The sequence below is a fragment of the Mytilus trossulus genome, chromosome 10 (assembly GCF_036588685.1).
Source record: "Mytilus trossulus isolate FHL-02 chromosome 10, PNRI_Mtr1.1.1.hap1, whole genome shotgun sequence".
NCBI classification, from domain to species: Eukaryota; Metazoa; Mollusca; class Bivalvia; order Mytilida; family Mytilidae; genus Mytilus; species Mytilus trossulus.
In genome coordinates this window covers 69,873,074-69,899,256 of record NC_086382.1, presented here as the reverse complement: position 1 = coordinate 69,899,256, position 26,183 = coordinate 69,873,074, and the positions used below count along the sequence as shown (strand labels likewise).

The 26,183-nt window shown below is 31.3% G+C and overlaps 2 protein-coding genes across 4 annotated transcripts in view; both read right to left on the bottom strand.

Annotated features, from left to right (window-relative positions):
• The window catches only part of LOC134688440 (ATP-dependent RNA helicase DHX58-like), a 36,061-nt gene extending 20,686 nt beyond the window's left edge, over window positions 1-15,375 (bottom strand). For both annotated transcript variants that reach the window (XM_063549155.1, XM_063549157.1), the window contains exons 1-4: window positions 15,302-15,375; window positions 3,503-3,799; window positions 2,613-2,882; window positions 1,400-1,498 (exon numbers count right to left, since the gene is read on the bottom strand). In XM_063549155.1, coding sequence (XP_063405225.1) covers window positions 1,400-1,498; window positions 2,613-2,882; window positions 3,503-3,799; window positions 15,302-15,326 — 691 coding nt within the window. In that variant the 5' untranslated portion in view covers window positions 15,327-15,375. The remainder of the gene's footprint in view (window positions 1-1,399; window positions 1,499-2,612; window positions 2,883-3,502; window positions 3,800-15,301) is intronic.
• Window positions 15,376-16,724: 1,349 nt separating this feature from the next.
• Window positions 16,725-20,561, bottom strand: LOC134686570 (uncharacterized). Of its 2 annotated transcripts, none has more exons than XM_063546240.1 (5): window positions 20,452-20,561; window positions 19,984-20,131; window positions 19,494-19,615; window positions 19,089-19,203; window positions 16,725-16,910 (listed from the first exon to the last, which is right to left on the bottom strand). In XM_063546240.1, the coding sequence occupies exons 1-5, from the start codon at window positions 20,489-20,491 to the stop codon at window positions 16,769-16,771; spliced, it is 567 nt and encodes a 188-aa protein (XP_063402310.1). In that variant the 5' UTR covers window positions 20,492-20,561; the 3' UTR covers window positions 16,725-16,768. The 2 variants fall into 2 exon arrangements, with proteins under 2 accessions (XP_063402310.1, XP_063402311.1); XM_063546241.1 differs by having other exon boundaries at window positions 19,984-20,128; window positions 20,452-20,555.
• Between the last annotated feature and the right edge of the window lie 5,622 nt (window positions 20,562-26,183).

The window sequence follows — 26,183 nt, the reverse complement described above, 5'->3', positions numbered from 1 at the left end:
GTTTTTTTTTCCAAAATCAATACTTATCATTTATATGTGTACGGTTTGTGGTTTAAACTTTTTCAGCTTTATATATGATGTACTGAGAAACGTGCACACACCCTCAACGTGTCCAATTTCCCCGAAACGTGCTTAGATAGCGCCACTAAACTGCAAACTATTTCTGGATGGAGCAAGGCGCCACAGTTATCTAAAAAAACACCCAAACGTGTATTTTCTCCCAGATATGTCCACATAAAGCATAAGCACTGAACGTTAAGCAACCAACACTCAATTTATCAATATATTGTGTTAAATATGCATCAAATATTTGTCAGAAAACGTTAAAGCGGCGACAATTAATTCACTACTTCATATAAGTCGATTATAACCTTTAAGTGACTTTCCGTTTTGAATTGTCCGCGGAGTTCAGTATTTTTTTATTCTAATTTTCACAATTCATGTAACTTAATGTGACAGTTAAAACGATAATTGCATTTGGAGTGACTGACATTCACATCTTGCAATGTACGCATACTCCTTTTAACATTGTAAACCAGACAATATTTTGAAACGTGTTGCCAAATATTAACGTTACCTATGCCGTGCGGTAGAAAATCGATATTGTTTAAAATGATAATGACAGAAGAACAAAGTATTTGGGATATATTGTAAAAATTGATTGCAACCTACAACAAACACAGGGGGTGCGCACGTTTCTCAGAACATCATATATGAAGCTGAAAAAGCTTAAATCACAAACAGGTTCGTGTTGTTTATTCTTTAGTTTTCTATGTTGTGTCATGTGTACTATTTTTTTGCTGTTTGTCTTTTTCATTTTTAGCCATGGCTTTGTCAGTTTGTTTTAGATTTATGAGTTTGACTGTCCCTTTGGTATCTTTCGTCCCTCTTTTAACATATTTTAACAATAACTTTAGCATGTTAAGGTAATGAACGATTACGAATTAAAAGGTTGGTTTTATCATAATACTAAAATATTTATACCAGTATATACTTTGTAGTACTGATTAAAATCTGTACAATATCCACATTTATGTAGTTTGACATATCCGCAGTATATTTGTACAAAATAATTCGCTCAGTGAACGCTGAACTTACCGTATTAATTGCAATTCTTATGTTCACTCTAAATATCCTCGAAAATTTTTCTACTAAACACAGTTTTAAAACGTACTGGAGTATCAAAGTGGACACGTTTTGGCGAATAACAGTTATCGGTCAGGTTTTTAGGATGTGAAATCGACCACTTTTGAGGACCAAGGACACATTTGGGCAAGTAGCCATGTTTTTTTATTATCTGCAACCTTTAGGATTATCTGCCACCTTTGGGAGAATTGACACGTATGAGAGTGTTACATAATGTAATAATTTTATATATTTCATATTTGTGCACACTCACCAACCAATCGTTTCTTTGAATTGCCTATGTGTTCTGTGGGAGAGGAAACTTCTGTATTCACTTGGACTTTGGCTTTCACTTTGCTGTCATATGATTCATCTAAAATTAATCGAAATGTTCTTACATATGTTGTGGCAAATATTTCAATACAATATGACCTACTTGTTTGCCTTATTTTTATTAACATATTATTCTTTCATACAGCAATTCTTCATTGACTTTTGAAATAAATCTCATTTAAAATAACTTTGACAATTCAAAAGCACAATTTTCTGTTTTTGAAGACGGTCTCAGTCGTTTACGCGCCTCAGGTAAAACGTGCGTCTGGCGTATTACAAAATAACATGCATATCAATTATAAGCAACACGTCGGGTGCCACATGGGAAGTAGGATCTGCTTATCCTTCCGGAGCACCACTGATCACCACAGTTTTTTGTTGGAGTTCATGTTAGCTAAGTCTTTAGTTTTCTATGTTGTGTCTAGTGTACTATTATTTGTCAATTTGTCTTTATATTAAAGTCATGGCGTTGTCAGTATATTTTCAATCTATGAGTTAGAATGCCTTTCTGGTATCTTTCGTCCCTCCTTTATATGGTAATTTTTATTGATTTCTTATTTATAAAAGTATGAGATTTTTCAAAATACCAAGGATTTCCTTATCCGAGGCTTAGATTATCTTATTTTGATCTGAGCGTCCCTGATGAGTCTCATGTAGACAAAACGTGCGTCTGGCGTTTAAAGTTATTAGTCTGGTACCTTTTATAACTATTAATAATATGCAGAAAGCTAACAACGTTGCTATGATTTTCTTTAATGGTTAGAACAAGTTTAAATCGTTGTGTGTCTTGTTTATAATATTAAAGACTTTTAATTTGCTATTAAATGACATACATAAATAAATAAGTTGATAAATACATGCATTGATAAAATAAAAAAAATAATATATCAATGATCTCTAAACATAATATTGTAAACTTTAGACCGGTGATTTCCTTTGATGTGTATATCTGTTAATGACAAACTGTTTCGACTACTAGTGTTCCTTATCCCAGGCCTAGACTGCTTTAGATACGTACTCACGTCTCTGTGCTAAATTGCTTTTAATTCTTAGCATATTCGAATTTGACCAAATGTCAAGCCATTCTGGATGTCATTGATAATTCGTGTGCTTGTATACTAAAAAAAAAAGCCTGTCAAAAATATTTGACATACCTGAAATTATGAATTTGTCTGTGATATTTTCTATAGAAGACAGCTCGCCTCTGTTCCTGAATACTTTGAAAAGCTCTTGGCATTTCCAGTACTTGAAATGTTGGTCTTTATACCAACTTTCAAGTATAGTCCTTGTTTCGTCCATCAAAGATTGGCCTTGTTTTGGTGCGCTTTGAATCTTTTCGTGTGGGATTCTAATAGAACGTAACACAAGACTTCTTTGGTCGTTTGTTAAATAGCGACTGAGATGCGCAATAATTTGGTTGATGTCTAAACGAAAGGCAAACATTGTTAGATTCTGATTTTGTTCATGTCAAATTGTCGAATGAAATGTTTTTTCAATCGAATAGCCTTTGTCAGGTAGATGAAAAATATATTAAAAATACAATTATTTACCATGATGAACAATGGTATTCATAGTACAAATTTGTCAACAGGCGAAAAAAATGATGAACGATTAAAATTAATTCTTCAAACAAATTTAAAGTTTAATAACAATTATTTTCTTTGTTCGCATTTGTTTTTATATAGTACAATGAAAGTTCGTTATTAATACTAATGGTATTGGTCACTTTAATAGGCAACTAGTCTCAATACCACAAGTTTATGTGATTGATAAGATAAATTCGTTACATAGTGTGCTAGTGACTTTATACGCTATACATGTGGTCAGAAAATTATATATATGGTTTCGAGTATTGCTCTCGCCTCATACGGAATTTACTTATCTAACTATCTGTATCGTATGTCACTCAAACTAGCATACTAAGTATTCAATACGATTCAGTTTAAAACCCCCGTGTTGTAAATTTTCCAGTCTGTATACTTCTGTTGGGCTAGTCAATTTGTTACAATAAAGCATATTTATAATATGAAAGTTTATATCATACCAGAACTCGGGAATTTTGACAGGAGATCATCAGCTATAGTATTGCATCCCTTTATTCGTAATCTGTCTACAATCAAGTCAAATATTTCTTTGATACATTCAGAGTTTTGATGTTCGTCTATTAAGGGTTTTTTCTTCCACACATGTAAACCTTCTAGAACTATATTCAACAAGCCCCTATTGTCATATTCAAAATGATGCAGATCCACGTCTTCTAATCCGAGCTCAAGGAACAAAGATCCCCAGTCTTTTCCAATATTCTGTCCCACTGTAGTAATAAAATCTTCATTTAGTATATCTGTAAAAATTAAAAAAAAAATTAAAAGTATTTCTACTTCATACTTCTTTAGAAATCAGAATGTAATAAGTGAAGCTGATTTAAAAGGAAATGTACAAACACACACATTCAGAATATCAAACATGAAACACAATGGCTGCGTTTCTTCTGTTTAAATCCCAATAGTTGATATAGTCCCGACATTTATTGTCTGTTTCTCTTTCGGTATAATCAAACTTACTGACAGGATATTTGTTGAATAGTAAGTTTATTGTCACCTCATATACAACTTTTGCCCTCGGCTTTGTCTCAGGGCGATGGTTGCATCTCGGGAACAGTCAAATTACTATTACACTCATACCAAGTCAATAAGTTTACATTGTTGATGGTCAAGGTCGGTTATGAGAACATTCATTATTATATTTACTCCCATACTGCATTAAGCCAATAAATAGGCAAAGAAAGGGACTCACAGAAATACACGTATTCTTCATGTAGTACACACATAAATTACTACCCATCTAGTATCCTGATACTGTGATATACAAGTTAACACATAACTATTCAGTTAATCATATTTAAGCTAAACATATTCATAATATTTATAGGAAGATGTGGTATGAGTGCCAATGAGACAACTCTCCATCCTAGTAAAAATTTATAAAAAGAAACCAAAATAGATCAAGGTACGGCAATCAACACGGAACCTAGGCTCACACCGAAAAGCAAGCTATAAAGGGTCCCAATAATTACTAGTGTAAAACCATTGTAGTGCAAAACCATTCTTTATCATAACTCTGTTGAAGATAAAGACATGTATATCCGTTGATAAGAAAGACAACCAGACCCTTGTTGACTCAAATTTGAATATCAAAAGACTTGTAATAGCAACTGTTATACTAAAATTTGTCCAAACTTAAACAACACATTATTGATGTGTGTTTGTCGCGCTTTTCTTAAGCTAAAGCTAAAGGAACGCTCAAATCCACATATTTCAAAGCCAGGTATGTTTAAGAACCAGAACAGTTGAAAAGCTGTATAACCAAACATGACATAACTAAAATAGCCAAATCCATGTTAGGTCAACTTTGCCTGAGGAAGTTGAAACCGTAGTTTCTATACAATTATAATATATGTAAACGGACAACTCTAGGAAGGTTATTTCTCAAGCCAGCATCAACATACAGACTGATAAGCTTATGATGACTGATAGTCAACCACAGATGCATCGACCAAGTGTTATTTCGATTGAAAATAACTCGTTATAAATTGTATGTGTACAAAACGTCTTGCAACATATGCTTGTATTGGGAAAGCTTAATTCCGAAATTTAAAAGACAAGGATGCATACACTTCAAAATGTAATTGTCTGAAAATACCATATTTAAGAACAAATTTAACTTCACAGGACTCGACCTAAATCTCGAAAGTTCGTTTCTGTACTTAACTGTACTCCACTTTTGTTTCAACATTAAAGTCTGATGGCATTCTTGATAATTTTGGTATAGTCTGAATATGGTCTCGACAAATACTGGACTAGTCTCATTTCAGTCTTGACCAGTCTCGACTCTTGGTAAAAATTAAATATTCCAAAAAAATGGTATACAATATAGTGTCCTTATGTTAACGGGGCTCGCAGGTCTAGATCCGTGTTTTTTTTCTAAATTAAATATAGGATTTCGCTACATTTTTCTATAAATGAACTTTATCTTATTCTAAATAGAAAAATGAAATAAAAAATGTGGTCACCGTTCATTTACGCTTACAATTTGCCATCGAAAGAAGCATACATTTTTGTAAATGTCCATTTTTTCTGTTGAACTAAAAGGAGAAACAGAGGTAATATCGAAATAAAACATCTAAATTACAGAAATCGCTTAAATTTTACAATTATTTAGTTTAGGTATAGCTTATTCAAAAACAGCAAATTAACAACCAAAGGTCACCGATGAGTTAAAAAAGATATTTCAATTTTAATGCACAAAAATGGCAGTATGCACCAAAATGGAGATAATTTGGAGCTTTTTAAATGATATCTACATTTTAAAAGTCACCTTGGGCCAACAAAAATTGTTTTTTTGGAAAAATATTTGTATCATATATTAAAGTAACAACTACTATAGTGTGTGGTAACATTGTGTGAAGGAATTCGACGTTTGTTGTACCACTGTTCACTCCAGCGCAATTTATGACAATACCACTAAATCAATCAGAACGATTTTTTGGCAGTGTTTAAAGAAAAGATTTTATTTTGTTGTCGCGTATTATTTGTAAAACATTTAATGTTTTAAACTGGCAAATTTTCTGTATAAAGTCAATGTTTATGTTAACTTTTGAAGGCAAAACTTTCGACAGCCTTAAATACGCAAATAAAAGATTCAAAAACTATACCAATATATAACGGCATGTTTATGAAATTATAGCAAATCTATTGGTTAACAAATTTTTATTCGTTACTGCAAAATAAAGAACATAAAAAATCTGACATTTTCTCCTTACCCAATTTACCCCTATAAATGTTTATGATTTGGAATGGTCATTGTTAATGAAAATCAAAAACAAATGATAAATCACTAAACATAAAACACATTGAAGAAGAGATCGGAAACCCTGTGTTTTTTTTTTTTTTTTTTTTTTTTTTTTTTTTTTTTTTTTTTTTTGTAATTATTTTATTTTTCAAGATGAAACATGTGAAATTACATATTACAGTATTAGACACAAGGTATAAAAAGTTAATTAATACTTATCAGATCGATTAAATCATAATGGTATAACAAGATATAAATATTACAATTGATTTTGTTAATTAAATGCTGCTTCTAACAATTGCCACTTCTGATCCATTTTTATTTTTTGTGTAGGGGTTAAGAAACATACAGAGTATTTTTCTATTGTAATCCAATACTTTAAATATTCTATCCCACCATATTTTGTGGGCAATACACTCTTACATCTACATTTGTATATATAGTATTTAAATAACAACAAGATATTATTAACTGTTTTACTGTTGACAGAATCCTTAGACACACCTAAAATGACCTCTTTTGCACTAAAAGGCAAGAAGATTTCATAATTTCTAATCCAATCTATAATGGATAACCAGAAGTTTTGTGTTACATTACATTCCCAAAAAATGTGAAAAATATTTTCTTTAACTTCTGAACAAAATGTACATAGTTCAGTTTCTTTTAATTTACATTTATATAAAAAGGAATTACATGGTAAAATCCTATGAACAATCTTAAATTGAAAATTTTGTAAAAACGAATTTTTGGTTATAATGAAAGGCATGGAATAAATAGCATTCCAATCTTCAATCTGTAAATTTAAGTCTATTTCCCATTTGTTACGGGAAGAAAGAGATAATACTTTATTATCCTCCAGAAATAAATTATAGAAAAATTTACAAGACTTAGGTTCTTTTTTAACTTTATCTACTAATTTATTTTCAATATTATCAAGTTTAGAACTACCTACTATCCTACTTTTCCATATATTTAGGAAAAGTAATTTGTGTTTTAAGGGATAACAATTTGGATGGAGAGTTGTCTCATTGGCACTCACACCACATCTTCCTATATCTATTTATCTTTTTATTTTGCTTTTTGATTAAGTAATTTCCGTTTTTTGATTTTTTTCTTCAGAATTTTTGTGATTTTACTTTTGAATGTTTGAATAAAATTGAGAATGGAAATGGGGAATGTGTCAAAGAGACAACAACCCGACCAAATAAAAAAACAACAGCAGAAGGTCACCAACAGGTCTTCAATGTAGCGAGAAATTCTCGCACCCGGAGGCGTCCTTCAGCTGGCCCCTTAACAAATATATACTAGTTCAGTGATAATGAACGCCATACTAATTTCCAAATTGTACACAAGAAACTAACATTTAAATAATACAAGACTAACAAAGGCCAGAGGCTCCTGACTTGGGACAGGCGCAAAAATGCGGCGGGGTTAATAGATATAGGAAGATGTGGTGTGAGTGCCAATGAGACAACTCTCCATCCAAATAACAATTTAAAAATTAAACCATTATAGGTTAAAGTACGGCCTTCAACACGGAGCCTTGGCTCACACCGAACAACAAGCTATAAAGGGCCCCAAAATACTAGTGTAAAACCATTCAAACGGGACAACCAACGGTCTAATCTATATAAACAAAACGAGAAACGAGAAACACGTATATATTACATAAACAAACGACAACTACTGTACATTAGATTCCTGACTTAGGACAGGTGCAAGCACACCAAACGATTGGATAAGAACTGTCATATATACTTGAACACGACAACGAACGCGAAAACTGACAGTTGTATAAACGCCAACGAACGCATTGTGTATGTTGTGGTAAGTTATTTGTTATATATGTTGTGTACAAGTTTACATTTTGTAAAAATTATAATTTGTATTTTGACTTTGTACAAAATACTATTTGTAAAAAACGTGCATGTACAAATTACAATTTGTACAATATATGACCAAAATTCACTTATAACTTGTACAATAATTTATAATATAGATTTTGTTGAAAAATAGCTTTGATCCACATGATGGAATTGTATTTAATTACCACACAGTAACCCTTTTTAATAATCAATTTTCACAACTTCAAACATGTCAAACGGCAGATTTTTCTTCAAAATTTAGAAGAGAAAAAATGTTAACAAACATTTTTTAAACAAACATTTGTTTTCTCAAATTTTAGAGCATAAACTTTATTTATTAACAATATCAATCAATATTATTGTTTAAATAGTTCTTATCGTTAATTTAATAGATTTTTTTTTTATTCAGAAACTTTGTAAAAACAGTAATGATTGTAAACAATTATATTTTGGATCGTGAAAGATCGTGTACAGCATTTTTATGATCACGAACAGGACGTTAAAAGATCTGTTGTCGCTAATCTATTATTTCAAAAAGTCCAAGAAAACCATCAAATATTTCTTTAATGAAACAAATGATGATTTACAATTGAGATCAGTATATCAAAAGATTAGATTTAAATGACTGATTCCCCTTCACTTTTGTTTGTTAATACCAAGGTTGATGGTTCAATGCCATCCAGTCTGATTATTTGATATTAATTCTAAACCGACTAGTTTTAATATAACAATAAACGTTCGTTGTCCATTCTGCATAAATGTTATGTAATTTTTAAAGTTTAGATTGTCTTATCTGATTTCTTATAAGTTTTATACATTATCATATCTCTATAACAAAGATCCTAGCTGATTTTTTGCAAAAAAAAACAACATTAATAAAATAGTAGAAAAACAACTGACATATTCCTGATCTGGCAAAGGCATTCCTTAGCAAATGGAAAGTTTGGTCTCGCTTTCTTTCTAGCTAACACGCTCATTTGTATGACCGTTGTTTTTTGTTGAGGGGAGCAATACTACTGAGACATACTAATGGTTAATGTGGCCATAACTATCCAGCATTATACACCAAAGACTTACAACACAACTCAATTTCCCGTTCAAACACATTTATAATTATACCAATAAAAAATCGGTCGAGCTATTTGACCAAATCTGCAAAATTGTAGACAGATTTGCAATTTATTGGTTCGATAGATTATATATATGAAGAAAACTTGGTGAGTTATTGGTTAACTCAACAAATGGATCACCTGCTCAAACAAAATGATCAAGAACTTCTTTTTGAATTTTGTAACTAAGGTGTAATGTGTGGTCATTTAACAGGTCGAGAACTCTAGATTTTCTGACGTCAGAATATATTTGCATAGTAATTTCCAAAACACAAGGCCAATATGGCCTTGAAAAACTTACCAATCGACTCAATGAACTACAATGCATTGTGGGCTGCTACGAGTAAATTACTACTTAAGTGACCACTGTCCAGTAAGAAAATCATTTGAGCTCTTTTAAACCGATATAATGTCATTCCAAAATCATTTCTGCCTTGAAAAACACGAAAACGTTCATTGCCCTAAACACTTTTGTCGGTACTGAATGTGTAATTTTGTTTATCAGGACCTGAACTAAAAGTAAGAACATCATAATATTCAGTATGCTAAAAATACAGTGGCTATATATCGGGTAATTCAAACCCTTTTTTCTTCGCATAGAAACAACTCTTCGTTAATCTGATACTTTATATCACGAACTATAAATGAGGATACACAAAATGAAAAACTAAGCGAAATTGTGAATCCCGCATTGCACGAAAAAGTGTGTTATATTTCAGTAAATAACACGTGTTCTTGGTTGATTGTCCATCATGCATTGTGACTCATTTAGTGGATTGGTCAAAAACCTAGGTAAAAATAAATTGTGTCACATGTAAATAAACAATTACATGTGCGAAAACATAAGTATGCTAATTTATGCATTTCTATATAAGGTAGTGGTCCCGACCTGTTTAATAGCAATTCTATAATATGTATTGTAACGGAGGGGGTCGGTGACGACACCTTCCGGGACGTGTAGTGGCCAGTACTTCGCCCCTATTCGACCATTGGGATACCTGATATCAGATTATGGCTGAACAACAGACAATGAATCAAACGAAACTATATTTTATTCACAAAAGTACAATAATTGCATGTATTAAACAAGGTCGGATATAAACAGGAGTCAGAAAACTTTCTAAACTGAAGTTAAAAAAATAGAGTAATTTCAAAGGTAAAATGAAAATGAAGTGTTCCCAGAGTTAGTCATAAAAGTAGAGTAAATTTGCTTCGAGTTGTGTTTTAAAGTAGTGAAATTTGCACCATAAAGGGGTGACTACCTCTGGCGAGCTGCACCGAAGTGGTGGCTAACTCTAAACTCAAGTGAACTGATACAGTCCGGCGAGTATTAGGAGGCCTGTGTAAGGCCGACTCCGACTGAATATCAAATGATATTCTAAACTTGTCATTAAACAGGGTAACTTTAACTGAAACGGTACTGAAGAAAATTTGAATACATAACTATTCATTAAACATTATAAAAACATCGAAAGTTAAATACTCAAACGGTTGAATTAACAATCCTTACTTTTATCTTAATGTGTTTAAATAAAATTAAACTTAAAATAAACATTTAAATACTAAATAACTAATCTGTCCAATTTAAGGGGAATTAACCTAGGCAAATCAAGGCACATCTATTACATTCCTCCCCCCTTAGGACAAATATTAAAGAAATTAATATTTGGGAAGAAAAATATTTAAAATAGATGTGTTGAAAACAATAAACAATATAAAACAATGTCACAAAAATGTCAAACTAACACACGGCCCAACCGTCGGGAAAGTTCCACACGGTATAAACGTCCAGGAATAGGCGGTAAACACAGTTTATAAAGTACAATAATCCATAGCATATATATCCAACGGTAAATGGACACAGCATATGTACAGCATTCCACAAATAGTCCTTCAAACGGAAACGGAATGTAAATACGGCTAATCTGCATGGTTCAAGTTGTACCAGGTATAGTCCACCAATTGTTGATCTCACAAAAAACACTTTTAACATGTGTTTTCGGGTTCTTAAAGTCCATCGTTGTACCAGGTTTAGTCCACCATTGTAGATCTCACAGAATCACGTTAAACATGTGATTCCGGGTTCAAGATGATCAAACGTTGTACCAAAAGTAAGAAAGGTGTTCACGATACAAGAACGGCTTACTATATCAGCTGGTTGTCTTCGCACCTCAACTATCTGCCACTCAATAGATTTCTGCCATGACTTTAAAAAGTCACAAAAGGAATACCATAACCCAATGAAGCAAATTTATAACAATAAAACTTGTTCAGAGAGGTTAAAAATCCAAATAAATGAGCAAACTCATAAATAAAACTATTCCAACAAGAAACTATGCTACAATCTAAACAAACCAACATCTAAAGAAAACACAATCTAATCAAACAACGTTTTTGAGGGTGGTTTCGATAACAAAACCGGCTCATTAACGTGACCAAGAAAAAGAACAAATCCAAAAACTTTGAAACATTACCTACTAAACAATAATATAAACTGACAAAATAAGTAAAATACTAAATATACAAATTAAAACAAATAAAACATAGTATATGAAAACTTTAACTGGCTTATCATTCTGTTCAGAAAAATCATCCATGCTAGAAATCAAATAATCAGATAAAGAACTATGCAAATCAGATGGAAATAAACTTTGAACTCTTTTCACAACTTTGCATGATTTTTTCACATTCTTATGAACTGAAGTAGAACTTTTTTCTGGTTCAACAACATGAACAGAATTGACACGTTTACAAACTTTATTGGGACAATAAGCTCTGATATATCCAACTACCAAACAATTAAAACATTTTTTAACTTTAAACCTCCTATAAACAAGCTTCTTAAGAACATTGACAATTTGATCAAAACCAGACTTCAAACAACTAAAATCTAAACTTTCTTCACTTTCCTTAATTTCACATTCAACAGGTTCCACTGTCAAATTAATAGACTCTAACTCTGTAGCCAAAAATATAGAATCATCAAAAGTTGCAGGATGCTTAAAACGAACAAACTTTCCCATTTCCTTCTCTAATTTGCCAATAAAAATTTCCATACAATTAAATTCCATACTATGGAAATTATCTGGATATGCACGATGGCATAAAAGTTTTAATCTATGTCCAAAATCAAACACAGATTCATCTGGCAAAATTGTACAATTATTCAGTTGAAATTGATAAAAAGGTATCCTTTCCTTAGGATTAAAGCGTTGCATTAATAAACTTTTCAAAAAAATGTAGCTTTGCAACTGAACAGGAGTAAGAAGACGTAAAATAGTTCGTGCTTCTTCTCTTAAATTTATAACTAACTGAAGAGCCATTTCAGAAAAATTCCAGTTATTCCTCAGACTAACTGCTTCAAATTGAATAAAATACTCTTGTACGTCAGCACTAACACCGTCAAAAGTACAAGGTTTCTGTTCAAACTTTATCATTTTGAAAATCAAAAATTTAAATAATTTGAAAATCAAAAGAAATAATAATCAAAATAATATTCAAACCAAAACCTGAGGGATCAGATATCCTGGTCACGGCACCAGTTGTAACGGAGGGGGTCGGTGACGACACCTTCCGGGACGTGTAGCGGCCAGTACTTCGCCCCTATTCGACCATTGGGATACCTGATATTAGATTAGGGCTGAACAACAGACAATGAATCAAACGAAACTATATTTTATTCACAAAAGTACAATAATTGCATGTATTTAACAAGGTCGGATATAAACAGGAGTCAGAAGACTTTCTAAACTGAAGTTAAAAAATAGAGTAATTTCAAAGGTAAAATGAAAATGAAGTGTTCCCAGAGTTAGTCTTAAAAGTAGAGTAAATTTGCTTCGCGTTGTGTTTTAAAGTAGTAAAATTTGCACCATAAAGGGGTGACTAACTCTGGAGAGCTGGTGGCTAACTCTAAACTCAAGTGAACTGATACTATCCAGCGAGTATTATGAGGCCTGTGCAAGGCCGACTCCAACTGAATATCAAATCATATTCTAAACTTTTCATTAAACAGGATAACTTTAACTGAAACGGTACTGAAGAAAATTTGAATAAATAAATATTCATAAAACATTATAAAAACATCGAAAGTTAAATACTAAAACAGTTAAATTAACAAACTTTACTTTTATCTTACTGTGTTAAAATAAAATTAAACTTAAAATAAACATTTAAATACTAAATTATTAATCTGTCCAAATTAAGGGGAATTAACCTAGGCAAATCAAGGCACATCTATTACATTATCAATGCTTTTATCACCAAAATCCATATTATAAACTATTGTACAAGTTATAAGTGAATTTTTGTCCATTCCTGTAAAAATTGTAATTTGTACAAGCACTTTTTTGTACAAATTACAATTTGTACAAAGTCATAATACAAATTAAATTGTGTACAATATTTGTACATACGTATGTGTATATTTCATTGTATCTCATAATCGTTCTTTAAAGTACTTTTATAAAACAAAAACAAATGTGTCTTAATTGATACGTGGATCGGCAAGTGTTGATTATATTGTTGTAATTTTCATATCACCCACATTGACGTTATCAATTACGGCGTTTGACATTATAAATATTTAAATACTAGAACACAACCGTTATATCGCGGTCCGTGACTGAATTAAAATATATATATTATGCGTAAGCCTTGAACCCGTCGACCTGGAACTTATCAGTTATATTGGAAATATTAATTGTTTGGAAAACAAAAGGTTCTGGAATGGAGTATTTTTTAAACCATTGTTCAATATAAGTTATAAATAAAGCTGAATTTTTTTATTCGCTATTTTACGTCATGCCCGCTAACAAATTGAAAACTGTACCTATATATGCCTTAATTTATCTTAAGTCCAGATTTTTAGAATTCGTATTGAAATCTTAGAAAGTCTTACTGATTGAAATACTGCAATAGAGAACAATGTGACAATGATTAAATTGAGTAGTGTTAACCCTGTGATTATGGCCCGTGTATAATAGCAAAATCTTAAATACACTGTTTGGTGGTGTGCCTGTCAGATGCGGAACGTACAGATAAGGTAATAGGTAACAGATGAATATACTATTGGTATCGGTATCGGATTCGACCCGGAACTTGTTAATTATTGGCAATTTTAATTATGTTGAAAACAAAAGGGTCTGGAGCGGTGAAATTTTCAATCTACACCATTGTCCTATATTAGCTTTATATAAAGTTGAACTCTTTGATTTGTCGTTTTTGCCCGATAACGGCTGACAAATTGGACATCGTTATTTTAGTATTATAGATATACTAGTGTTTGCAAAACCATACATTTTGGTCTGTGAATGTTAACAAAGTCAAACAAACATCTTGTGATCCATAACAAATGAATATGTTCCGGACAAAATCCAACGTATTGCGTTTCTTACGAACAAATCGATAATGACCATGTATAAGTGGTTCTTTGTTATTACTACTTGTAAGTAATATTCAATTTATTAAATTTTTATTGTTACAATGATTACTACTAGGGGCGGATCCAGCCATTTAAAAAAAGGGGGGTCCCAACCTAGAGTAAAGGGGGGTCCAACTATATGCTCCAATTGAAATGCATTGATCGTCTAAAAAACGGGGGGTCCCCCCTCCCCCTTTCGATCCGCTAATGCTTATGTTATTGAACAAGTCAACAATTCATTTTTAGATATTCATAATTTATGTGACACATTTACAATGTTGACTTAATTACCCGGACCATACCCGTATGTTTTGGTCTATATCATATGAGTATACACGCAGATGATCATGGTCATACTGCTATGGTGAACATAATCATATGGTTCTTTTCATATATATATACGTTTTATTTAACCTATATTTCTATATAATGAACTCATAATTAATTTAGAACCCGGGTACATTTACGACAACATGAACAATAGGTTACGATCATTTTAATTATTGAACAAATAGTTCGGAGCTATTAAGAAAGTCTGAATAGTTATAAGTGTGTATGTATTTAAAAAAAACGTCATTGTTCACCTGATTATATAAACTTACCAAACAACGGATATCGAGCCGCCATGTTTTAAACAGTATTTTCCAAAAATATTGAAACGAAAGTAGAATATTTAAAATCTATGGTGGGCCGTAATCTGTAATATACTTATTTATTAATAGACTATTTTTATATTACAAAAAATGTAGCGTCATTGACTCCAGTCGATAAAATGTTTGACATTTTAACAGGTTACCTACGACATCAATTAAGGTATTCGGTCAATAAAGAGCAACGTAAATAAGTAACATCAAACATTTAATCGGTGTGATTTGAGGGTAAATTTTACTATTTTCCGATGAGTTTGTCGTGTAAAGAAAATATGAAGCAGTATATTTTCCAAAGAATTGTAACGATTAAATGTTTAATGTTGGTTCTTTACGTTGCTCTGAATTGACCGAGTACCAGGGTGTCGTAGGTATAAACTGTCAAAAAATAATACAAACTGGAGTCAAAAGTCGGAAACATGAAAAGTGTCGATTTTCTACCAGTAATTCAGTAGTTGTTGTTTGTTTATGTTTTACATTATTGGTTTTCGTTCATTTTTTGTACTTAAAATAAGTCGTCAGTGTTTTCGTTTAAATTGTTTTACATTGACATTTCAGGTCCTTTTATAACTTACTTTGTGGTATGGGCTTTGCTTATTGTTGAAGGCCGTACGGTGACATATAGATGTCAAATCTGTGTCATTTTGGTCTCATGTGGAGAATTGTCTCATTGACAATGATGATCATACAACATCTTCGTTTATATATTTATATAGGAATATCATATGTTTTACTTGGACATTCAAATTTTGAGATGATTATGACAAGACGTTATTGGTCATTTCATTTCCATGTAAACTTATTACACAATAAATAAAAAAGAAGCGATGGGGTGTACGATTATTATTGAGGAAATTTTCCAAAAAGAACCAAAAGACGAGCATGTAAACAACTATAGTTCACCATTTGGACTTCCTTCGATCAAAAAATTAATTACCAAAACCTGACCGTATTGAAACTTCAGACAACTCAAAGGAGGAAAACAAACACACTACTTTTTAAATTTACACGCTTAACTAATGGGGAAATTGGATTCACAAATCATGACTTTTGTCTCAAGCCCTTTCTTTATCCCTATGCACAATTGAACTAAAAAAAGTTGCAGTTATTGCCAAGCCTATCATAATTATCTGATAATAATATAATTAAAACAAATTTTCATTGAAAATACCAATTCTTGAGTATAAACATTCGTTTTAGATACTGAAAATTATTTAATTATGTTGCAGTCACACATTTACATTCTTCAAATACAAAATCAGAACAATTTATGTGAATGTGAGATACAGTTGAACTCAGCGACTGCACTCAAATATAGTTAATGTTTTATATTGCTGCCAGTTGATGTTTTTTTTTTATTTTACAAAAAGACATTAAATTGAACATTGTTTTATTCAGGGGGTAAATCGAATACAGTGAATACTATTCCTTCCCGTCTAAAAAGGACATCAGGTAGCACATGTCATCGTTGTATTGGTCTATAAAGCTGTCAATATTGGACATAGCATCAGGACTCCTAGAGCTAAAGTAAGCATAATTGCATGTCTTCATTTTCTGTAAAACACTAAAACAAAAAAAAACTGACAATATATACAGATCTAGAGTAATCGATAATGAAAACAAAAATATTGCATCAATACAACAAATATTTCTACATTAGATCAATTTTGTCCCTGCAACATTTAGCATGTCAGGTATGACCTGTAGTATAGCACAACCTTAGAAATTTGGTAAACCAAAGCTTACTTCAACTTTTTAAGAAGATTATTATTACTTAGTTTCGCTGTCGTTAAATGTTTTCCCAATTCTCAAATTATCCATGTCATTAAGTTATATAATACATGGTATAACTACTTATTTAGTCAGTGCGTACAAATAACATTTAGTAGAACGTCTAACATAGAGCACTTCAGTGATATTTGCTCTAATTGCAACAATTACCACCACCATAACATAACATTAAATTATTGATATCGACAATCAACTGTATTAGTCAGCCAAAATGAGTTATACACATTCTAAACAGATACCAGTTTTTAGTGATTTACAATGATTTTAAAAATGAATTTAATTGTTAACTTTATGTAAAGAAAGACAACAGTAGTATACCGCTGTTCGAAATTCAATTAAGAGGGGGGAAATCCAGGTTACAAACTACAACCATGAGAAACACAGCAACTATAAGATAGGTAAAACATCCACGATAAGAGGAAAACAACGAAACATCAGCATCATTAAAGTTGAACCTAGTTTTGGAGCTAGTCAAACCTCGCGCTGTGTCGGCAATGTTTCATATAACAATGAAAGGACAACGTTATATGACAGGACTACAGTCCAAATACATGCAAGTACATTCAGGATAGAGAAATACGATGCTTATTAATTAATACGATACACGCGCGTTTTTTTTTTATCTAAATAAGACTCATTGGTTACTCTCAGATCAGAATAGTCTGAAAGCCAAATAGTTATCAGGGTTATAATTTTATACGCCAGACGCGCGTTTTGTCTTCACAAGACTCATCAGTGACGCTCAGATCAAAATAGTTATAAAAGAAAAACTAGTATAAAGTTGAAGAGCATTGACGACCCAAAATTCAAAAAAAGTTGTGCCAAATACTTATTTTTTTCGAATATTTAAAGTTTTGTAAACAGGAAACTTATAAAAATGACCATAAATTAATATTCATTTCAATACCGAAGTGATGGCTTCTGGGCTGGTGATACCCTCAGGGACAAAACGTCCACCATTGGCATCGACCTTGTAGTGTAAATTGTCATCAGAGGTGTAAGGATTATAATTTAATACGCAAGTCTACATAAGACTTATCAAGTCTAACGTTAAAGAATTCCTATGAAGCGAAAATGTTAAGCTCTGTCTAAAAACTTATTCAAAAAAAATAATCTTCCTTAGGCTGACTTATTCCATTATTCCTATGAAGCAAACTTCAAAACGAACATATTTGTTACGTTTGAAGCATGTGTATTTCCAATTGTCGTAGCAATAAATAAATTTCATCGCAGATTGAGACTTATCACTAAATGTGAATTTACGTTGGTTTATAATAACATACATCCTCTTTATTTGAACTTTGCTGGATTGTTGTCTCATTGGCAATCATATCTCATCACCTGAATTTGAACTAAGCGAGGGATGCAGCATGAGAGGAAGAATCTCAATACCATTCTAAAGTACTTTAGATTACTGAAACGTTTGTTTACAAAATTTGCAAAGTATATCATTACCTTCTTGCAAATATAGATTATTTTACTTAAGAATTGAATGCTTCTTTTTGTAACTTTTTTGGGGTGTAAAAGCGTTGACCGAAGTACATTTTGTATGAAGCGCGGAAGCGCTTTCTCTAAAAATGTGCACACGGTGAACGCTTTTACAACTCTATGAAGTTACAAACAGAAGCTTCAATACTTATATTTTACATTTTAGCTAGGGTCATGAAAACACGATTTACATCAAGTTTTTATTCAATTTATCTGTGCACTTAATTATGGGACCTCTTGTCATTATGAATGATAAGTATTATTGTGTAATGCAACTGCTTCAGGAATAACACGTGATGTGCAGTTAGCCACTCAGAATAACGTATTATAATGAAACATATATCTAAATGTAATTATTTTCGTTAAACAATACAGTTTAAAAATGCATTCCTGCTTTAAAGATGGGTCTCAAATTAATAATTTTTATGATATAAAACAACGAATGAATTATTGAAACTTCTACCTGCACTTGTTTCCATCGACAGGGTTGTCACTATCGTTTTTTCCAATGCAATTCATAAAGTCTTCCTGTTCAGGGCCATCAAGTTCATTGAAACCGTCTATCACAGCCATAACATCTACAAAAAAGTTATTTTTGTATTAACACAAACTTAACTGTACGATTGCAAAATTGGTTAGTAATTCTGAATGTCTTTGGCAAATAATAAAATTTGCTATGCTTTGCCTATGTTGGTTACCACTGGTACCGATGTTCAGGTTATGAAAATAATGGCATATATAGTTTATATGCGTTGAGCAACTGAAATGGTTTAATTGATATCCTAACTTTATACTATACTTCAATGACATAAATAGAATTATATATGTACCAATAAAATGTAAAAGACTTTTTATAAATAAAACAAACCTTGGATGTTCTTATGGCAGGCTGTCGTGACAACATTCTGGAAGCTTGCATATAACTTTGTGTAATCTGTACACGTTGTAGGCACACCAGCATCTATACATGTTGAAATGCTCAACAAATAACTGTAATGAAATGCCATTTATAAAATTTACTTTTATTATAAAAATGATAAGTTGTTTAGAAAGGTCTGAGACTACCATCGCGAACAGATGTCTAGATAGCGTAAAGCAAAAAAAAGTATACGAATGAACAAAGTTGAGAATACAATTGCAACAAAAAACATCGACAAAACAAACAAATAACATCAATGTTTATGCAATCATCACAAGAAAAATGATTGAATAATTAAAGTACGATTTATTTCAAGGAGTTTGCAAAACTAACTGCTATTATCATCATCTACAAAAAAAGGATTAAAAAAGTAAGAATGGTTTATTTACTCCGGTTAAATATTGATCAGTTTACATTTTGAACCTAAGGATTTTCTTACCTACAAATTTCTGTCACAATATCTTTATTTATTTGGATGCCTCCAGACGTTCCGTTCTTTATTGTCAAGTGTCCATCAGGTTCAGGAATTTCAGCACAGAAAAATACACCTAAACATTTTGGAATGACGAATTCTGCATTCAACCCTACTGAAAATATGCACAACCAATATCAGTGTATTATATCTTAAACATTTACATTACGACTGTGTAAATCCAATTAAAAACTTTCTACTTTTTCGATTCAAACCAGATTTTCTTTTTTATTTATTAAGTAAAAAGTGGCAAAAGGCTTTAAGTAATTTCGTCAAAGACAAGCTAAGAGTAAACTTTGCATATTAATTTTTACTTATGAATCAATTTAGAGGTAATCTAATGAGATAATTATTCATCTTAAACTTTTTCAGTTTTCGATTTAAATTTCTATTATGTAAATCATGAAAATTAACAAACAATAGATTGCAACTTACCAATACAGATACAAAGAAGTCCTAGCAATATTTTAAACATCTCGAATAACGTTATTTGTAAAATGTTTTCTTTGACCAAATATCAGCACTTTATATGAAAGATATTTGACATTTATGAAGTTGAAGATCAAATGTAATTGGACAATTTCCTTCCCACATTTTGAAGATGATGAACTATTATTATTAATTTTGAAAATGCATAATGGGTTTTTAATTTGTACAAACATATGTTAACTATTGCGCTGATAAGGTCGCATTAAATTTTTCAAAACTCGTATGGTTATTGTTATCTTGGTCGATAATACTGGTGTTAAAAACTAAATCCTCATGGGTATTGTGTGTGACCCTTTTTGTTAAGTCTGGAATATGACATTTGTTATCCATTAGTTTGATGTGTTTGAGCTTTGGATTCTGCATTTATTTAAGGACTTTCTATTTTGAATGTCCTCGTAGTTCGGTTTTTCTTTGGTTATTTTACTTTTCGATAGCTCTGTTGAAAGTCTTGGAGGATATCATTATCTCAGTTGACAATGTGTTTTGACTGAAATCATCAATAATACATTTTAAACATTCCTTATTAACACGTTAATATGACAGTCGCATCAAATTCGATTATATTGACAATATGTTACATAAAAAAAGAGAAATAATAGGTACAAAATAATCATAGGGGTACAGCAATAAACAGTCTGTTAAAACATTGTAATCACTATAAAACAAATTCATATGTATCAAAGACGCACAAAAGGCAAATAGATAAAGCACCTTAACTAAAATGAAAGACAGGAATATAAAGAAGTACTATAGCACAATAACACAATGACGGGATGTATAAGTACATCTATCATATATATCAAACAACACAAAAAGGCACATATACAAAGCATACTAGCAAAACAAATAGACAAGAATACAAAAACGTATTATAGCACATTAACACAATGACGGCATTTATAAGTATCTACAAAGCACATCTGCAAACATTAAAGACAAGCATACAAACATTATCTTAGACCAATAACACAATGTTAAAGTGCCAAGTCAAATATACATCACCAAAAACAGACCGAAGTATTATATTTGTTTGAATAAATGACAAGTGTATACTTAATTTCCTCATTTACCATTATTTGTCAGCGTTGGCCTTGTAAACTGTTGAACTGCTATAATTTATAACATATTTAAAAGTCAAAGCACTTATCATATATAAAATGTTTTGGTCACACGTTTGTTGTCCCGTATTTTCAAAACACCTCTCTCGTCATATGCAAAAAGAGTAGACGATGATTATGTATAAAATCTGTGAGACATGTTACGTTAAAGGTATCTCCAGGCTGAAATTGACAGATTTACTTGTAATGCGGATATTGTGTCAAAACATTGATGAGCGATTTAAACAGGCATAAAATCGTTATATTTTGTATTATTAAGAATGTCTCAGTTTATTGAACATGGTAATAATTTTCTAATAAAATTTACATTACTGTGTAATTATTACCTGACGGCAAAGGACGATTATGTAGTTTGTGTGTATGTATTGAAAAAGGAAAAAAAAGACATAACTTCACTTACTTGGCCAGTTTCAAGGTAGTTTGATCACAGATTGTGTTAACGTTCAATTTGTCGTTCGTCCAAACCTATACACAGCGCTACAGTCTTGTTGGTCTTTTTTCATAGTGGATCAAATGATATCAGAGTTTTGATGCAACTTTAAGTATGCAAATATCTGATATTTCATTTTCGTCATTCAGCTAAGTTTAAATCTAATATTTTGATTTTAGATGATGTTCTATAAGGGTAATATCGAATCCGCTTTCCAACTATTATTTTAAGAAAGACATAAAAGGCAACACGAAAATTACAGAGCGCTTCTTTTTTCGATCATATAGAGCGCAGAATTGTATACTCCATTCAACCGCAAAAACGTATCAGGCAAGAATAAAGTATAAACTATTAACCTGGTTTGTAATAACATGAGCAACACGACATGTGCCACATGTGGAGCATATTCTGCTTATCCTTCTTTGGCACCCGCAATCAACCCCAAGTTGTTGGTGGGGTTCGTTTCGCTTTGTCGTCAGTTTCTATATATGTTGTGTTTTGTATACTATTATTTGTTTGTTTGTCTTATCTTTTTTGCCACGGCGTTGTCAGTTTATTCCTATTAATGAGTTTGACTGTCCCTCTTGTATCATTCACTCTTCTTTTATGTACGTTTTGTTTTTGTTGAACATCTCTTTTAGAGCGACAACATGTTTACTAATTTAAAAACTTGAAATGTTTGAAAAAAATACGTGGGTTAGGACAATACAATCTAATTCCTTTGTTATATCTTATGCATTGCGTTTTGCTTTTGATTGTACAGTGAGGTAAGTATAAAACCTTAAAAACAGGCGCATGATGAGAGTATTTGCATTGCAATACATAGTCCCATACTGGTTAAAATGCATTGTACTAGAACTTACAACTTTTGGTGTTTATTATATTACAAATATCAAAGCAAGATCTTTACGCATGACGAAAAATAGAAGGGAAAACTTATTTGTTGCTTTAGTTTTCAAAATCCGGGGACAACAATCATTTGAACTATACAAAATTACCACTTGATCTTAAACTTGTCATTAAAAAACTATGAATTAACATCTTTTAGCATAAAAAAAAAGTGTAGAAAACTCCAAAGATTATAATATTGCAGAAAATCAGTAACTGCAAACCTAATCAATATTGATATGCCTCTTAGTCATAGGAAACCAAATATTTAAAAACCAAAAGAAAACCGTTGATCAAATATTTATATTTGCAAGTACGAAAAATTAAGTTGTGCACTATTAGAAAATTCAAAACTTAAATGAATATCTGCAAGCACGAAGAATAAAGTTATGAAAACTGATTTGCCAGACTGAAGAATGGCTAAAATACACACTAAATGCCCCCTTCAACTTTGGTGATAGGGTTCTACTAACACAGCTACAAATATGTCAATATCTAAGATCATTTATTTTTGAATTAATATGTTCTGGAAAGATTTGATATAATAAAGTTAATATATTTTACTCATATTTCTGAACGGCAAGTGTTTTTATTGTTAAAAAGTTATGTTGTAGTAGTCATGTTTTAGAATCCCTCAAATATAACTGCTGTAAATGTCTTTGGTGTGAAAATATTTTTCAAAAAGAATGAAATATTTGCAAATTTTTGTTTGTGTGTTCTACAGTGATGGAATCCCTCTCACAATAATGACACTTGCAATTGAGTTTCGGTTTCAATTTTCATTAACCGGAGAAACCTATTACGTCATTGAATGGTATTGACATTCATAAATATAGATTTTATTGTACATGTGAAATTTAAAACTGTTCCTGGTTCAAAGTGACAGGTAAGCACATCTCTTTAAACAAGACAACTAATTTACTATTATATCTTGCATTTTGTCTTTTTATTTACCATTAAAAGATTTATTGCATGATGTCACTCTTTCAGTGTAAATATCAACGCTACGATTTAAAAAAAACATCATCATATTTGAATAGGGAAGATGGCGTAATAATGTTATTTTAATTAAAAAGGATATATACTTCATTTGACATGTTTGATGATAATACCAAAATGAGTTTCATAACACACCAAAATCTACTTTGTTTAAACTTAAGGTGATAATCGTCTCATCATTTTACATAAATATGGAAAATTATGGTAATATAGTATAATAACATCGTGGAAAGTTTAATAAATTTAAATAATTGACAAATTAAACCTTCACATATAAATCTTTATTTCATTAATGCTTATTTTGATATGGTGATGCATTTACTACCAGGCCGAAATTAAAGCAATTCGGCAGGGATACACCTAGATACTATATTGTACGCTTTATTCAGTTAAAGTTTGTTCAAATTCAATTACAACTTATAAAATCATATTCCTTTCAATGTATAAGACATTTAAAGAAAGAAAACATACGGTTTACAACAATAAATCGTGGCATTCTTATATAATATTAGAACTTTAAATCTTTGATCAAATTTAAATTGGGCCTACGATAACTACAAAGCAAATGTTCATACTATTAACGTGTAAAATCATGCATGTCATGAGCTGTATCTTAAATTTTGGAAATATTTGTAAGCGATATAATCAAAGACGATACATTTTATTCCAAAGATAAATCAATTTACAATATGCGGCGGGTATTTACAAAATAAAATGATTCCATACCAGTTCCCTTTGTTTTATTTGCATAGACAATATATATCATTCCTTTATTATCGTTCATTATCACTGAACTAGTATATATTTGTTTAGGAGCCAGCTGATGGACGCCTCCGGATGCGGGAATTTCTTGCTACATTGAAGACCTGTTGGTGACCTTCTTCTGTTGTTTTTTCTTTGGTCGGGTTGTTGTCTTCTTGACACATTCCCCATTTCCATTCCATAAAAAAAAGGAATGTCGTTCAGTATACAACGGTCGATTTTCGAATATCACGAAAAAAGATTCGATGTTTTTTTTTTACTTTTTCAAATTAAATTGACACCATTTTTCATTATTATCTTGATACTTTAAAGCAATGTACATTGTGTATCACTGAACAATTTATTTATGTATACAAGGGATGGAAAGTAATTCTTGAGAAAATAATTGTCTCATTAATTGTTCCAATTAATTTGTTAAAAAGCTAACAGATAATTTCAAACGAAAATATGAAACGAATTATTTTTCATATTCATAAAATGTTTGAATAAGATTGTACCTTGAAAACGTCAATCTCATCGTGTGCCATAGTTGAAACAGACGTTCGAAGTCTTCAAGATATTTGATGGCCGAATGTTTTGCCGTTGTCTGCCGTGCTACCTTGAAAAGTTTGGATGTGAAATGTAGCATCAGAAATACTTGTACCATATGAGTTGATGTGTCAGATGATTTTGCCAGACACTTGCAGCTGCTATGTTTATCTAGTTTCTCTCCTTTTTGGTGTTATTGACTACTGTGTATTTTAAAAGATATTAAAACAATTCCCAAACCGCCCTCTGTCTTAACTGCAGTTTTACTCAATTTATCTCTTTTTTGAGCTGGAAAATCTTCTAGAACTCAGGGGGCCTTTTTTCGGTGCGATGCTTCTTAATGTGACTGATTACAGTATTGCAAAAATTTTGGATATCACAATTCATTTCAAATTGTACTGGATAATATGGTTATCAACTCTTGACTAACATTTGTAAACTTCTTATAACATGCAATGCACTCGGGACTAACAGTTGTGAGTATTTGCTTGAAAGAAAATAAAAACAACACTAATTTAGACGTCCTTCTGTCGCACCACGATTATGGACGGTAATTTTAATAGTTATAGCCTCCTTTCATTCATTTTATTCGTTTTCCTGGCATATACTTTTCTGCGAAGCTACGTCATACTTACTTTCACTTTAACGCAGTTGCTTGTTATAGAGAATAAATGTTTATTATTACTTTACTGGGATATGACATCATCCTTTTATTACTTTACTGGGATATGATATCATCCTTTTATTACTTTACTGGGATATGATATCATCTTTTTATTACTTTACTGGGATATGATATCATCCTATTAAATGCACATTTATTCTTTTGATATATATAAGGCAAGAATAATCCAAATCCGACCTTTCAACTTTAAGGTCATTTTGGTTAAGTTTCACTTGTGGACACACATTCTTTGTTTAAAGTTTATTGATTGATTTGACACCTTGCAAAC

Bases quoted from the DNA above. Each gene is read 5' to 3' on its own strand.
- LOC134686570 (XM_063546240.1), bottom strand. From the start codon at position 20,491: ATGTTTAAAATATTGCTAGGACTTCTTTGTATCTGTATTG. The intron at 19,204-19,493 runs GTTTGTTTTATT...ACTTTTTTGTAG, and splicing joins CTGCCATAAGAACATCCAAG to ATGTTATGGCTGTGATAGAC. The intron at 16,911-19,088 runs GTAGAAGTTTCA...TTTTTGTTTTAG, and splicing joins GTCGATGGAAACAAGTGCAG to TGTTTTACAGAAAATGAAGA.